This window comes from Crotalus tigris, unplaced genomic scaffold (assembly GCF_016545835.1).
Source record: "Crotalus tigris isolate CLP2741 ecotype Arizona unplaced genomic scaffold, ASM1654583v1 scf7180000017568.12009008, whole genome shotgun sequence".
Lineage (NCBI taxonomy): Eukaryota > Metazoa > Chordata > Lepidosauria > Squamata > Viperidae > Crotalus > Crotalus tigris.
The window spans coordinates 8,110,036-8,127,444 of record NW_024096478.1 but is presented as its reverse complement, the minus strand read 5'-3'; the positions used below and the strand labels follow the sequence as shown (position 1 = coordinate 8,127,444).

Below are 17,409 nucleotides of genomic sequence, written 5' to 3'. Positions count from 1 at the left end.
TAAATGCTTCAACACTGGAAGTCTTTAAGAAGAGACTGGACAGCCATTTGTCCAAAATGGTGTAGGGTTTCCTGCCTGATCAGGGGGTTGGACTAGATAACCTCCAAGGTCCCTTCCAATTTTACTACTACTATTATTATAACCTTCCAACCCATTATTCTGTGTTTTATACAGCAGGGTAGTAACATCAACTTCATACTATACTACAGTATAGCTACAGCTGAAAGAACAGGGACTTAAAAAACATAAGCATTTCCCTGCTGAATCAGAACTCTGGTAAATTTTGTCTGTTTATACAGTGGCCAGTCAACTGCACAAGGAAGCCCACTAGTCTCTCAGCAGATGGCCTTCAGAGACATCCAAGCTAACAGCCATTGAAGAAGACTAGCAGAAGACCATTATGGAAGGGCTGAGTTTTGAAGCAGATGATTCAAGATTCAACATTCCCCCTTTAAGTTATTATTATATAGTATCTGTAACTATGAAGGATAAGATCAGCATGTTCCTCAAGCTCAGCAGATTCTCTACAATACAGTTTAGTTCTTCAATTTTCCATTGCTCTTATACACAACAAATACTTCTAGTCCTAATCTTAACTCCTTATTCAATACAGCTACATTTAATATAGATTTATGTAACTCTTATTCAGATACAGCTTTGCCATGAGAATAATAATCTTATTTTTATTATTCTTCCAAATAGGCTTTTTCAGTTTGGCCTAGCAGCTAGTTCACACTTTGGGGATATGATCGGCCAAGTAGGCAGCAAAGATAAAAATAATACTTATTCTCTAGGATCACGTCACTGGATAGTATGTCTCATGCTTCATTGGGTTGAATTATTGTTGTTAGAGATCATTTATGATGCCTTTCACCACAGGAAGGATTTGATTCAAGTATCCCTTCAAAGCAAAGTTACAAAGCCAAGCAGTAACCCATTTCTCTTCACTGAGTTGGAACAGCTACTATTAGCTGCTGATGGTGAAAGGGAGACCAATTAAGTCAGAGTGTCATGCTTCTCTGCAAGGTAAAACACCTTTTTGCATTATATAGAAAGCCCCTTTCTATATGAAAAATAATTGTTGCAAAGCCAGATTTCTACTCTATATATTTTTCCCTAAATATATTACAGCTACTTCATTTCAGCTTTATGCGGTTGATAACTCACAGCACAAAATAACCCCAGAATTCTTGCAAAATACAACAAATCAATTTGGCAATTGATGCTTGCCCACACATATTGAATAAAAATTCCCAATAGGGAGCTTCAGTTTCCCAAGTATTTGAAATCTCATTCATATTTGTTCTTGCACACAGTAAGAAAAAAAAAGATTAGTTCCTTAGTCATAAAATTACTACATCCCAATTATAAAAGTTTTATATAGTTTCATCACTAAGAGCTCAATTATTTTGAAGCTCACCTGTCCTTTGTGTGCAATCATTTCTAATGCCTCTGTTCAATTCATGCTATATTTATTATTTATCATCAGCTGGATGCCTTATTCATTGGATGCCTCTATCCAAATGCTTAAAATATGCTGACACCTAGAAAACCAAAGTATTAATAAATCAAGAAACTCTACTGTTTTTAGTGAGGTCAAATCCTTATTAGATGCAAGAATTTTGCAGGGAATAAGACGTTCATTTGCAATGCATTATTTGAGCTCATCATAGGTAGTTCACTATAACCTTTTCAAGAAAGAAAAGAAAACAATTAAAACTGAATAACTTCATTTATAATTCAGAATGCTTTGGCAAGAACTTTGTTTAATAAGGGCATTGTAAAGACTCTTAAATGTATTTTTCAAAAGGGATCAAAGTTTAATAATTGACTAGTTTTTTGCTAACTTGGGGAGCATATTTTTTTGAATGGGATCTTCATCTTTCACTGCTGTAGTTACAACATAACTAGATACTAGTGAACAGTTCCCCTCCCTTCAAAAGTACATTTCTCCCAATTCATAATTTCAAATCCCAAAAGTTCACTTTATGCCCTTCAAAAGAACTGTCCCATCCATTTTTGTCAGAGCAAAGATCTACTACCTAGTCCACAGGTGCCAGAGGCAGCACTCAGAGCCCTCTCTGTGGGCACACATGCCATTGCCCCAGCCTTGCCTCCCCCATGATCCCCTTCTCTCCAGCAGCCCTCCTGAAGGAGAGTCGCCCCTGAGCATGGCCCACATGGAGCAGCGCAGCCAAGGACATGGCAGCCAGGCAACGTAGACAAGACTCTGCCCTCACATCCCATCGTGCACAGTTGATGCTGCAGGGAACAGGCAGAGGGCGTTACTGCCATAGTGCTGCTGGGCTGCCTGGGCGATCTTCGGGAGGCCCTGGAGGTGGTGAGTGGCCCTGCGGACAAGTGGGGCAGGGATGGGGGGGGGAGCAGAGGTGGGGCAGGGGGTGGAGCAGGGGTGGGGCCAGTTTTTGGGCACTCGGTCTCTAAAAGGTTCACCATCACTGTCCTAGTGTATGAAAAAAAATCTACTGAAATGATTAGGAAGTAGCGAAGCAACCCAAACCAAAAACCTACGATTGTCTCATCATTTTGAGTTTGGTCCAAAAGAAAATATGGGAAGACATGACATAGGTATATAAAAATATAAATGGAATGGGTAAGATGATAATAGATAACAACTTGGGGGTCACCCATTAAAACTAACAATTAGGAATTAATTAAAGTAATGGAGGAATTGGAATCAATTAAAGGAATTTGTTTTTACTTTATGGCGGAATTCCTGCCCTCAGTATGATGCTGGCTTCAAATTTACTTGGTTTTAATAGACTTATTTTTTAAAAAAAAATCATGAAGGATCGGATGTTTACTACTCTTTGGGGCTATTTGCTCTGTTTGAAATCATATCTGGAATACCAGACACTACGATGGAACAATTGAAGGGATTAATCCTTTTTTGTGCATATCTCTGAGCTGCTTAAATATACTTGGCCATTAAATTAGATAAAATATTGGACTAGTGTCTTAGTACAGTTTTCCAAGTTCTTGTGCTCTTAATCTAAACAAAGAGCTTCTCTGGAATTTTGGTTAATTAGAATGCTGATTAAGATTACGTCAAGAAGATTTGTATGAAATGGTGTTGAGTGACAGGGGGAGTTCCCTTTAGGAATGTTTGTTGGAGACAATACAAGGATCTGATCTGATCTTTTTCAAATTACCAAGCATTACAAAATTAGAGCAGAGTTCATACTCTTGCTAACCCAAGCTGTGTCAACTAATGAAAATCAAAAGGAAACAAAACAGAATCTTCATATTCCCCAGACTGGAAATAAAGGTTTCTCCTAGCTAGGTATCAGTCATTCTGAGCCAATAGGATCGAAATATCAGGGAAAATCCAGCCAATATGATCAACAGGGAAGCTTTAATTCAGGAATACTTGGAAGGCCAGAGTTTCTTACTTCATAATAAAAGAAATGTCAATTATTCGAACATATGTTCCATTTGAACAATACGTAGATAATGTCCCAGTTGCAAGAGAAATTCTTCCTTGACAGAATGTTGTGGGTAATGAAGAAGGAGAGATATTATATCTGAATTCATTCTTCATTTCTTTATTATCTTGTGAGGAAATTTTAATTATCAAATGTACTGTGTTCTTTATTAATGAAAACTAAACTTCCTGACTTTTGCGATATTACAGATAGCAGAAAACTGGGGAGAATCAAAGCTTTCTTAATATTTCTAACATTTTTAATGTCAGATAATGCCTCACTTCAAATTCTGGATGTTATTTTTACAGGCCACCTTTGCTTTTTGATTTTCATAGGTACTTCTGAAGAGTGAGCAATTTTTTAAAATTTGAATTGCACTTTGCAGCTATTGTTCAGATCCATACTGAGAAGAACTACATGCTAATGAATTTTGTATTTTGGGTTGTTTATTCTCATGGGACTGAACAACAGGTTTATATGAGAAACTTCTTCTGTGTCATCAAACTAGTCATGAGAAATAGGGATTTTCCACAAGAAGCAGAAAGGAAAGTTGTCAGAGAGGCATACAATAATCCCCTGATCTGAATGTTATTGTCTCATAACTGGAAAAAAATCTTTTCAATAATTTAGCAAATCTTTTTTACATCATTTATACCTGCTTGTTTGTCTTTGTTCTTGTCACTGAAGGCTGCATTATATTTCTGCCTCTCAAAAGAGATCTTATCACCCAATTGAGCCATAAAAGAAAATATTAGCTAGCATAACTTCTGAATTACTAGATTTATATGGTCTTTTTATTTGGCTGCCTGAGTAATAAGACACAATAAAACAGCTTTGCTGAGCACTTGAGATTGTAATCTGTTTTTTTTTTTATTTTATTTTCAGGAGTCAATGACAATGTAGCACTACACACTGTCTGATTCTGATCTTATTTACCCCAATATAAACAGAGGGTATATCTATCAGATGCAATGTCTATTTAAAAAGAAGACAGAATAGGGCACGGTGTTTTTCCAAATGTCTTCTTTTCATTTTTCCAAGCTGCGGGCTGAATTAAATGACATGCTGTTTATAAATATCTTAATGTTTTTGTATTTCAGTTTAAGATTTGCTCATAGTAATATATCAAAATTTACAGTAATAAAAAGGAGCCGCATATATTGTAAAACTGTTTAACACTCTTCTGTTGCTTTTTTGTGATTGTTATTGTTGAAAAAGCTTGCTGCTGCTGCTTTTTACTGTAGTATAGAAAATAGAATGTTGGATGAGAGACACCTGAGTTCAAAACTTGGTTTAATCATGAGACTTGCCTGGTCACATTGAGTTAATTACTCTAACCCGCCCACACATTTTCTATGAAGATGCAACTAGACTATTTTTTAAAAAAAGAAAAGAACACGACATTAGAGAACATTGTGTGTGCCAGTTCAGATCCTGGAGACAAAATGGAATGGATGCAATAAATAAGGATTTGTAAGAGCTATTACAAGAGTCCCTTGTAAAAAAAACACAATTAGCTCATCCTGGATTGATTTTGAACAGACAAAAATAGTCCTCTTTACCTATTGATCCTCTATTGTCAGTGCTACTTTTCAATGAATAAACAGCATAATCATCCAAACTATTTTATTGTTTGATCATTTTGATTATAAATACCAAACAAGAGGCTAGAAAATCTCTGTTCTACCCAGAGCACAAAATTCTGGCACTTAGTGATATAAAATAGCATGCATGTATTGGTGATGGTTTATAAACATCTTTTTTTTAAAAAAACAAACAAACAAATTTTATCAGTTTTCAAATTTTACATTGAGTATTCGGAAAGCAGCGTGGTGACTGGGTAATCAGTGGTTCAATATCATCAGAAATTCCTTCTCTATTTCCCTTAACATTTAGACTAATAGATTTTTAATTATAACAAAGTTAATTAAAACCTTTATCAATATATTTTTGCTAATACATATCCATATACTGTTTTTAAGTTTTACTTAGTTTTTAACTTTTTATTACAATATTCCAATTTAACCTTTAATATCCATAGTGCTTAAATTTCGGATAGTCCAAATTTCCTTTATTTCACTACATAAAAGTTATCATATCTAGAATATACTGTACATATTACTTATATATATTATTACATATTACTTATAAATATATTCTTATCTTATTTCATAAACATTTTGTATTTCTCATCCTAATACATCATCACTTGCTGATAGGGTGCCCTTTATTGTCTCAAGTCCATCATCTATATTATTTGGGGTAAACAATAGTTCGAAGCTAATTCCTAATCGTTAATTTTCATTTCCCTTATAAGTCTAAATCCTAAATATTAAGCCAGTTAATCTCTTATTTTTATCATTTAACAAGAATATTTAAATGCAATAATCATATTTCCCTTTATCTAAAAATCTCCCTTTAGCCCATTAATTGAGACTTTAGGATCCTCTATCATAAATCCCTTTATGGATTACTGCCTTGTCGTGGTGAAGGGGCTTGCATAACTCAATGAAGCTATAAGCTATGCCGTGCAGGGCCACCCAATACGGACAGGTTATAGCAGAGAGTTCTGACAAAATGTGATCCACTGGAGAAGGAAATGGCAAACCACTCCAGTATCTTTGCCATGAAAACCCCATGGACAGTACTAAAAGGAAAAAAGATATGACGCTGGAAGATGAGCCCCTCAGGTCGGAAGGTGTCCAATATGCTACTGGGGAAGAGCAGAGGGCTAGTACTAGTAGCACCAGAAAGAATGAAGCGACTGGGCCAAAGCCAAAAGGACGCTCAGCTGTGGATATATCTGGTGGTGAAAGGAAAGTCCGATGCTGTAAAGATTTTTTCTCCATAGGAACCTGGAATGTAAGATCCATGAATCAAGGCAAGCTAGACGTAGTCAAAAAAGAGATGACAAGACTGAACATCGACATCTTAGGAATCAGCGAACTAAAATGGACAGGAATGGGTGAATTTAACTCAGATGACCATCAGGTATACTACTGTGGGCAAGAATCCCTCAGAAGAAATGGAGTAGCCTTCATAGTCAATAAAAGAATAGGAAAAGCAATACTGGGATACAATCCCCAAAATGACAGAATGATCTCAATTCGAATCCAAGGCAAACCATTCAATATCACAATAATCCAAATCTATGCCCCAACCACTGGTGCTGAAGAGGATGAAATTGACCGGTTCTATGAAGCCCTACAGCACCTTATAGAATTAACACCAAAAAATGATGTCCTTATCATCATGGGGAATTGGAATGCTAAGGTAGGAAGCCAAAAGATAACCGGAATAACAGGCAAGTTTGGCCTTGGAGTACAAAATGAAGCAGGGCACAGGCTAATAGAATTTTGTCAAGAGAATACGATGGTCATAACAAACACTCTTTTCCAACAACCCAAGAGACGGCTCTACACATGGACATCACCAGACGGTCAACATAGAAATCAGATTGACTATGTGCTCTGCAGCCAAAGATGGAGAAGCTCTATACAGTCAGTAAAAACAAGACCAGGAGCTGACTGTGGCTCAGATCATGAGCTTCTCGTTGCAAAATTTAGGCTTAAATTGAAAAAAGTAGGGAAAAGCACTAGGCCACTCAGGTATGAACTAAATCATATTCCTGATGAATATACAGTAGAGGTGACAAATAGATTTAAGGAACTGGATCTGATAGACAGAGTGCCTGAAGAACTATGGATGGAAGTTCGCAACATTGTACAAGAGGTAGCAACTAAAACCATCCCAAAGAAAAAGAAATGCAAGAAAGCAAAATGGCTGTCTGAGGAAGCTTTGCAAATAGCTGAGGAAAGAAGGGAAGCGAAAGGCAAAGGAGAAAGAGAAAGATACACCCAATTGAATGCAGAATTCCAGAGAATAGCTAGAAGAGATAAGAATGCCTTCTTAAATGAACAGTGCAAAGAAATAGAAGAAAACAACAGAATAGGGAGGACCAGAGATCTCTTCAAGAAAATTGGAGATATGAAGGGAACGTTTCATGCAAAGATGGGCATGATAAAGGACCAAAATGGCAGAGACCTAACAGAGGCAGAAGAGATTAAGAAGAGATGGCAAAACTACACAGAAGAACTATACAAGAATGAGCTTAACATCCCAGATAACCACAATGAGATGGTCATTGACCTCGAACCAGACATCCTAGAATGTGAAGTGAAATGGGCCTTAGAAAATCTGAGCAACAACAAAGCTAGTGGAGGTGACAGTATTCCAGCTGAGCTATTCAAAATCTTAAAAGACGATGCAGTAAAAGTGCTACACTCAATTTGCCAGCAAATTTGGAAAACTCAACAGTGGCCACAGGATTGGAAAAGGTCAGTTTACATTCCAATTCCAAAGAAAGGCAATGCCAAAGAATGTTCAAACTATCGCACCATTGCACTCATTTCACATGCTAGTAAAGTTATGCTTAAAATCCTACAAGCTAGACTCCAGCAGTATGTGGATCGAGAACTACCAGAAGTACAGGCAGGATTTCGAAGAGGCAGAGGAACTAGAGATCAAATTGCCAACATACGCTGGATCATGGAGAAAGCTAGGGAGTTCCAGAAAAACATCTACTTCTGCTTCATTGACTATGCAAAAGCCTTTGATTGTGTGGATCACAACAAATTGTGGCAAGTTCTTAAAGAGATGGGAGTACCAGACCATCTCATTTGTCTCTTGAGAAACCTTTATGCGGGTCAAGAAGCAACAGTGAGAACCGAACACGGAACCACTGATTGGTTCAAAATTGGGAAAGGAGTCCGGCAAGGCTGTATACTGTCGCCCTGCCTATTTAACTTATATGCAGAGCACATCATGAGAAAGGCAGGGCTAGATGAATCAAAACGTTGGAATTAAGATTGCCGGGAGAAATATCAACAACCTAAGATATGCAGATGATACCACTCTAATGGCAGAAAGTGAAAAGGAACTAAAGAGCCTCTTGATGCGGGTGAAGAAGGAGAGTGCAAAAGTTGGCTTGAAACTCAACATTAAGAAAACCAAAATCATGGCATCCGGCCCTCTCAATTCCTGGCAAATAGATGGGGAAGAAATGGAGGTAGTGACAGATTTTATTTTTCTAGGCTCAAAGATCACCTCAGATGGGGACTGCAGCCAAGAAATTAAAAGACGCTTGCTCCTGGGGAGGAAAGCTATGGCAAATCTAGACAGCATACTAAAAAGCAGAGACATCACCCTGCCAACAAAAGTGCGTATAGTCCAGGCCAGGGTTTTCCCAGTTGCAATGTATGGCTGTGAAAGTTGGACCATAAGAAAGGCTGAGCGCAAAAGAATTGAGGCCTTTGAACTATGGTGCTGGAGAAGACTCCTGCGAGTCCCTTGGACTGCAAGGCGTTCAAACCGGTCAGTCCTAGAAGAGATCAACCCCGACTGCTCTTTAGAAGGCCAGATCCTGAAGTTGAAACTCAAGTACTTTGGCCACCTAATGAGAAGGAAGGATTCACTGGAGAAGAGCCTAATGCTGGGAAAGATTGAGGGCAATAGAAGAAGGGGACGACAGAGAATGAGATGGCTGGATGGAGTCACTGAAGCAGTAGGTGTGAATTTAAATGGACTCCAGAAGATGGTAGAGGACAGGAAGACCTGGAGGAACGTTGTCCATAGGATCGCGATGGGTCGGACACGACTTTGCAGTTAACAACAACAATCATAAATCAAAAAAATCCCATTTTTTTACAATCTAACTCTGGCTTTCTTTTTGCCAACCAGGCTTCCATACTAATGCCTTTAAATCATCAGATAAATCTCCCTTCATTGTTGCACATATTGCTTGAACCAAGGGAGACCATCTAGTTACAAATTTTCCAGAAAGGCTGGTCCATTCATAGTCATTAGACTATTGTCCTGGTGGCTCCTTCAGTACAATTTGGTCATCTTTTTCCTCAGGTTTCCTCTGGTTTACATAGAGAGTCACGTCTGGCTTTAAAGTTGTTATTTTGTTATCTAGGTTTACAGTATGCTGTATTTGTTGGTCTTTAACAGTCTCCATGTTGGTGTTGCTTTGTTCCACTTCTGTTGCTTTTTGGGTTGTAAGTTCTTTAGTTGCGGTCAGGGTTTGTCTGTCAAGGTTTTCAGTAAATTGTATTGTTGATCTTTAAGTTCCTCTGTCTTGATATTAGTTTCTTCCGCCTCTGTTGGTTTTTAGATTGTAGGTCCTTTTGTTGAATTCAGAGTTTCATTTTGTAGGTTTAAGCTGGCACCTTTATCTTTCAATCTGGATTTAATTATTTCAGTAGCTTCAAGAAAGTATAAACTTCAAGTATAAGTTTATAGTTAAGTTAAGTTATAGTTAAGTTGTGGCTGGTCTTCCTCCATTTCTAACACAGTTATGGATAGTCCTTTAGTGAAGGCTATTTCTTAGATAAAAGTCAGTAAATGTTCACCTCCACAGTTTCTATAAAGCAATTTTACTGTCCAGCTGTTTTCCCAGCTTTTTATCTCTTTTAGATAAACCAAGGACAAATCTGGGCTGTAGGCAGGTCTCTTTAAAAAAGTATTTACTTGCTATACCTAGCTTTTCCACAAGATGTCCCTGACAGCATTTAAAAACTTTTTCAAGACCAGGCTAGGTTTTTATCCAGATAGAGTTCTTTTTTGTAGATAAACTGACAGGTCCCTGTGAAAATAGGAGTTCGGGATCCCCAGATATCAAGGTAAAATAGATCCAGCTGCTTTGTTTTCCCTGTGTAGTCAGAAGCCACCATTTTAGAGGGTGGAAAAAAAACATTCCATTCCCTCTCTCCTCGCAGGGGGAAGAAATTTCAGAGGGTTTTTGACAGGAAAGTACTTTGGATACAAGAAGGTAAAGTCTCACCCAGTTCCTTCACATTGCTTTCAAGTGCTTGGTTGTGAATTTGGCCTCAGCAGGTAGCGGCTTAATGATGGGCCATGTGAATGGCCGATCTTTTCCCCGTCGGTCCGAAGAGCTGCTCCGGATCAAACAGAAGGGCTGCTGCCCTTCTGCGATCAAACAGGAGGTCCTCTTCATGGTTGTTGCCCCTTCAGGTGACTTTCGACCCCTTTCAGGGTCCCCAGCAGGAGAAAACTGGATGGCGGAGGGAGCGATCGCCCCGCACGTCCACCAGGGCCACAATCCGGAACCGGAAACCTGTTTATAAACATCTTTAAAGTTATTTAAGGTCAGTGTTAATCATCTTCAAATATTAGGCATATTAAAAAAGATTAAAACTCCCCATCATTGAATGAATGGTTAGATGAAAGCTTCTTTATATTTTCATAATTTTTTGTACATTATATATATATGTGTGTGTGTGTGTGTGTGTGTGTGTGTGTGTGTGTGTGGGTCTTTGGTTGTTCGGGTTTTCTCCCCCGTAAAATTGGAGGTGTCTTGGCGACGTTTCGACTTTGTCGAAACTTCACCAAGACACTTCCAATTTTACGGGGGAGAAAACCCGAACAACCAAAGACCTACATACAAACACCCGCGAAAACCTCAGAAAATACATACATATATATATATATATATATATATATATATATATATATATATATATATATACATACATAATAGCTGAATTCACTTAACACATTTTAACGGAATTGGTTGTGATATGAACATTGCTACTGTGCATATCATTATATAATAACATCAGAAAATTAACAAACATTTAGCCCTATTTGGTGTTTTCTCCATTTTGCTCAAAATCAACCTACCTACATCTGATTTTCCACCTAGCAGTTGCAGTTCCACCATGAGTGACCCTTGCTTAATTTTAATTCAGATGCATATGCATTTATTAGCATGTTATATGAATCCTGCCTGTTCAGTTATTTTATGGTCAATGCAGTGTGTGAACCCCAAAAATGGGTTAATTCCCAGACTGAAAATTGTGCAAACTCAGGCTGTCTCTGTTAAATGTTTAGTTGCAATTCAGAAACAGCCACTTCAACATATCAGTAAAACTCTACATTAAAGTAGAAAATGCTCAAGAGAACCATAAACTTTAATTAGGAGGTCAATCAGCTAAATGTTTATAATTAATCAGTGAAATTCCATTTTAATTGGAGAGGTGAGAATTTATAGGCACATTTGTTTATTGTTCAAGGCTATTTACATTCTTTATTACTACTATTCTACTGTTGAAAGGAATTTTAAAAAAGAATCCAAAGGAATACATGGAATCTTCTTGTATTCCTTATTCTTGGCAAGTTTTATATTGACCGAGAATAAGAGGATAATGCAGAGATCTGGGCTGGGAAGGAAACATGGATTCAGAGCATACATGGCCATGGATATAGACCCTGATAAAAAAAAAAAATGTTAAAGCAGCTGTGCCTTTTTTTTTTTTTTTGTCCATATAGCAACCCTGCACAGGTGCTATGCAGTTCCAAGTTTTTATTTAAAGTGTCTCCAACACACATATATTTTCCCTTTTAGATGCTTCACAATGCTGGCATAGAATAGCTTTGATTATTAAAGAACATAATGCTTCCTTCTGTCTTCCCAAAAGATATTCATACTGAGTTTTACAACTGGTTATCTGAAATCAACTAAAAATTATTTCCTGTATAGGCAGTCCTCACTTAACAAGCCCAGTTGGGATGGCAATGCCATCACTAAGCAGCACAATCTTTAAGTGAGTTGTCATGTGCCTATGACAGACTGATGACTTCACTTCCATTAGGGTTGTTAAGAGAGACATTGTGTGATCACAACTTGCTATTTTGCTGCTGGGTTCTCCATTGACTCTGCTTGTTGGAGACTGGGGATAAAGCAAGCCAATGGTGATAACATCTTTGTGAAACACTGATGATCATAAATGCCCCCCTATTATGAAGCACTCTTTGTGGATTGGTTCACATACTGCTGAAACATGATGGCTTAGGACAGGAATGTCAAATTTGTGATGTCACATGACCGCGCAATGAATCAGGACTTTTCCCCTATTGCCGGCAATGGGATGGGTGTGGTTTTGGCGTGACACAAGCTGGCAGTTTGACATGCCTGGCTTAGAACTATGTCTCAGTAAGGGAAATATCTAGCAAGAGTGCTGTGTGGTTTGTGTGGTATTAATTTTAACAACACATGTGCAAGTTGCAGTTTGTAATATGAATGGAAAGTGACCAATTAAAGCCCTTATGAATAACAAGGAAGTCAGGCACATGACAAGCAGTTAACAATACAAATATTTTTCCTGCAAATGCCAGCCTTTATGTATACCTGGTGTTTCCTTTTTCATAGGAATGACAGGATCTGTTCTTTGTGGTTGATTAAATTGCTTATGCCCCTACTGAGAGTGTTAATAGAATTTTTGTGCAATTCAAAATTGGCTGTAAATTGCAACACATTCATGCAACGCCACAGGTTGCACTTGGATAAATGAGGCCTGTAAACAAGACACAGGAGATCTGTATTACAGCTTTTAGAGAATTGGAAAAATCTGGTTGTTATGGTCTAGAGACAGAGAGAGGAAAAATGGAGTGAAATTTCATATTCATAGCACAGACCAAAAGGCCATAAAGCAGTACTAAACAACTGGATTGTCATAGCAGCAGATTTTGGTATTATAAATTCAAGGCTAGAAAATAACTAATTCTAACTAGTTCTACTTTTCTTTTCAGAGCTTACCACTATGTGATTTGCAGGATTTTGAACTGAACCATGGACGGTTGATGCAGTTTGTCTCTTTTTTCCCCCTGCTTTATTGCTAAACACTTTATTTCTTCTTAGGAAAAGATTAATCATTTTTTCTTATTGACAGAACCCTTGTTAACTTTGGTTTAAAAAAAAAATATCAGAATTGACTAGAGGTAGGCTTTCTTTGCAGGGGTCATTCTTCCTTTCTACTGTTGACAACAAACAGAAGATTCAACTCTTCCATGTTGGAAAATAGAAACCTAAACCTTTCCAGTTCTCTTGATAAGCTCCTGAAGCTGCATGAAATGTGTCCTTTCATATCTTTAAAAGATCTTCATCATTACTTCTCCAGCTGTTTCGCTTCCTCCTCTCTTCTCGTGAACCTTTCCTTCAATTGCATGGTTGCATGAGCAGATGGCCTGTTGCCTTCCTGTTTTGTCTTGTTAGTCATTGTCCTGTGGTTTCATGTAAGAGAACACCTTCATGTTTGTTATCTCTACCTGGGAAAGACAGCAGGGGCCATTCAAATGAAAAAAAAAATCCATATCCAGTGAACAAAAATCAAACATACCATGTAAAAGATAGGGCTCTTTTCACAGTAAGAATAGGATCCCATCAACTTTTACATTGACATTTTTTTGTGGGGGAAAAGATTGAAGTGTCTATGGCCCTTTTTTGTTAAATTGTTTTCTTACTTTTTCCTAGAATTCGCCCGGTGGTATTACCTGTCTCAGAGAGGTAAAATTTAAATCAATTTGACTAATTTTCAAAATAATTTCCCCCCTTTTTATTCTAATATGATATAAATGCTGTTGCAATTTCCTACCACCAAGGTTCTGTTTAAACTGGAAAAGTAGTTACAGGTACAAACCATGCTTCTGATCTACTGCAGAGTGCATGTGCAGATATATTAAGAGTTAGTTAACACAGAGTGGCTAAATATGAGCTCCTCACAAAGAAAACCAACTAACACTTTAGCATTAATCGACTGAGTTCTTCCACCATCTTCCTCAGTCCTATTATTAAGACCAAATCACCTTTCATGGATTTCTAGTAAGTCTACAGATGGAGCATAGTCCTCATACAAAGCAGACTGCTGAGATATAAAATCACGAAGTGTTCCAGTTGTAGATATATATGATAATTCATGCAAGTATTTGAGGTAAAACTATGCATGATTACAGTGAACAAGCACTTCCCTAAGTGTTTCTACAAGAAGGAAAGATCATGGAGTGGTCCAAGAAGTGCCCTCATTGCTTTCTCACCATTACCTACAATCTGGTGATGGCTTGTTGCAATTAGCTCAAAGTTCTGGCTGTTCTGCAATCAACAGAAGCAAGATTTTTTTTTTTTTTTTTTTTTTGTATCTTTGTATCAGAAGAAAACCCTTGGCAATCATGTTTCTCCGGCCTTTGATTTGCAACTGAAGATGTTTTTTCCCTATCATATTTCCAGTCTCTCAGCTTTTCAAGATGGAGGAACATGGATTGCAGCCATAGATAATAAGGTGGCATGGGTCTATATGTGTGTCCTGTATTGGACTTTAAAGTGCATTTCTGAAATTCAGTAAACCAGCCAGATCTTTGTGTGGTACAGTTCGCTATTACAATCCATATTTATGTATCCTGATGAAGTTACTGTTAACCATGCTTATATATGCGTAAGTATTCAGGGCCATAAGAAAGTTACTTTGAATCAGGTTATTTAAGCAGTGAACTAGAAACCATTGAAGTAAATGCAGATGATTAAAAATGTTCTCTGGAAACGTGATAATGGGGTCATGACCCAGAAATGAAAAAAAGGTCTTTGAAGAGCAAGAATGCTAAGAATGATGTGGAATAATATGTTGTTTCAGTGAATTTTGTTTTGTAGCTATTGAATCTGCTAAAGAGGCCGGCTATAGCTTAGGAATGAAAGCAACTTTTCTCTTTAGGTAGTTGCAATTAAAATTTTAAAGAAACTTTGAGTAGCTTTAGATGTTAGAACAAGGTTTTAAACCAGGAGAATCTTAAAACCAATCATTTTAAATCACTGCCAAATGGGAAATAATTCTAAGTTTATTCTTTACTTGTATATATTAATAAATACTTTTAAAATAAATTTCACATATGATATCAAATATTTCTGCTATAATAATAAATTTGTCCCATTTGTACAATTCCTAGTAGTTTTATAAGTAAAAATGGGCATTTCAGGTATGTGCTTGTGCATATAATCATTTGCTTTCCTTGCCTAAGTGGAAACTTTATTTATACAGTATATCCTCTTAAAAGTTGAGAAATAAATCTTCTTTCCTTTAAATAAAAAAAATTGATATGAAAAGATTCTGGATAATTGGATAGGAAATCCAAACATTCTCATCAGATATAAAAGTTATTTATGCCACATTTACACTGCACATTTAAACTGCTTTTGTTTTAAGTTTGTAAATTATTAAATTGAATGTATATATAAGAAATCAGATACACGCACGTAACATAATCAGCTTTAAAATAAAATTTCCTTTCTTAATGCCATGTTGGCCTTTATTGTCTAATCCAGGAGTTTTCAAAGTTATCCAAACTTTAAACCTGTTACTTAATTTTTTAAAAAACCAAACAAATCAAGAACTGTACGTTAGCAAAATTGCTATATATTTTCTTGGCTACACTTAAATGAAAACAACCTATTCTAGAACCAGAAATCTCTTACAGCATTTTTGTTGAAAATTGAAGTTTGCTTAATTGAAACCAAAATATTTTAATTACTAGTTTTCTTCCCCTGAGCTAGTTATTTTTTCCTGGCCTCCTGTCTTCATGTATAATATAAGTCCTGCATTGCACCATTTCATCATCTTTCCAGGAAGATGAAGTAGAAATCACACTTGGCAAATAAAATATTGAAGGTTTTACCCTCAACTCCCAAATAGCCCAAATAAAATACAGGTTAAATGATGTATAATTGGATTTATTTTAAAAAAGCTTAAGAAAAATGGATAACACCTTGAGTGGGGAGCCAACAATAAAAATAGAAAAGTCTGCCATGTTTTGAACATTTTATCTACTAGGCAGGTGTTATAGCTATGGTGCTTTTGTAGCAGGTGTAACAGCTATGGTGCTTTTGTAGCATTATTCACAAGTCTAGTTCAGGAAGACATTAGTGAACATAGAACATTTATTCAGTGGACAGGCATGCCTCTCTCTATAAAATAGCTATTGAACTGCTGGGGCTAGTTGTAATAAAGTAAAGAACACCAGCTGAAACTGATAAGAACATTCAAGGTGACATAACAGGAAAAGAATAAAGAATATTTAAAATGACAACAGGAAAGCATGACTGGAGGTTGAAAAAATGGCTGCTTGCCTATTCTTTTGATGGGGCTATCAAGTAGAATAAAATATCTTTATGGTCATGGTGTATCTCAGAGACAATAAAGATATTCTATTATACTTGACAGCCCTATCAGTAGGGTGAATGAAGGGTGAATCCTCCGAAAAAGGAGACATAACTGATTTGATGAAAATGGTCCCTAAAGAGTATATTATAATAGAATAGAATATTTTATTTGCCAAGTGTGATTGGACACACAACAAATTTGTCTCTGCTGCAAAAGCTCTCACTGTACATACAAACAACAATCATGTTATATAATATAATATAGTAATCAGTAATCATAGTAATATGATCATAGTAATACAATCATATTTAACTATGACATATAAAGTTATATCAGACTGTAGTGTAGGATCATGTTTTAATGTATATTGGTAGATTTATTTATTTATTTATTATTGAAAAGTTTTATACAATATACATCCCAAGACCCACCTACCCCTTACCCTCCCCCCACTTCCCAGAGCTGAGTACAGGGTTACAAATGATTTATTTATTTATTAATCAGTGACTCTGGGAGATTTGCAAGTAAAAAGAAAAAAGAAAACAAAAATCCGTACAAAAATAAACAGTTAAAAAGACATGAAGAGCTTTCTCAAGCCACCAACCACCCCTAGGATTGCATCCCATTCTTGGAGCTCCGTGCTAATTGACAGAGCCAGGGCTTAACACACTTCTGGAAAGCCAACTTTGAGTGGATGCCAACTTCACATCAGGGGAAAGATGTTCCATAGGGCAGAGGCAATGATAGAGAAGCCTCTTTTCTTGACCCTGCCTGTCAAAATTCTTTAATCAATGGGTCCCACAACGTGCCCACTCTGCCTGGCCAGGAGGGACAGGTTGATGTAACTGGGACGAATTATTACTAGATAGATGTGAAGTGTTAATGCCACTTTATAACGCCCTGGTAAGGCTGCACTTGGAATGCTGCATCCAGTTTTGGTCACCACGACATAAAAAAGA

At 37.0% G+C, this 17,409-nt stretch overlaps 1 protein-coding gene across 10 annotated transcripts in view; it reads left to right on the top strand.

The window, feature by feature from the left end:
- KCNIP1 (potassium voltage-gated channel interacting protein 1) overlaps positions 1-17,409 on the top strand; it is a 604,539-nt gene that overhangs the window by 545,389 nt on the left and 41,741 nt on the right. For 2 of the 10 annotated variants that reach the window (XM_039353091.1, XM_039353159.1), the window contains exon 2: positions 13,780-13,812. The exons of the other annotated variants lie outside the window; for them this stretch is intronic. In XM_039353091.1, the coding sequence (XP_039209025.1) occupies positions 13,780-13,812 (33 nt within the window). The remainder of the gene's footprint in view (positions 1-13,779; positions 13,813-17,409) is intronic. 10 annotated transcript variants of the gene reach the window in all.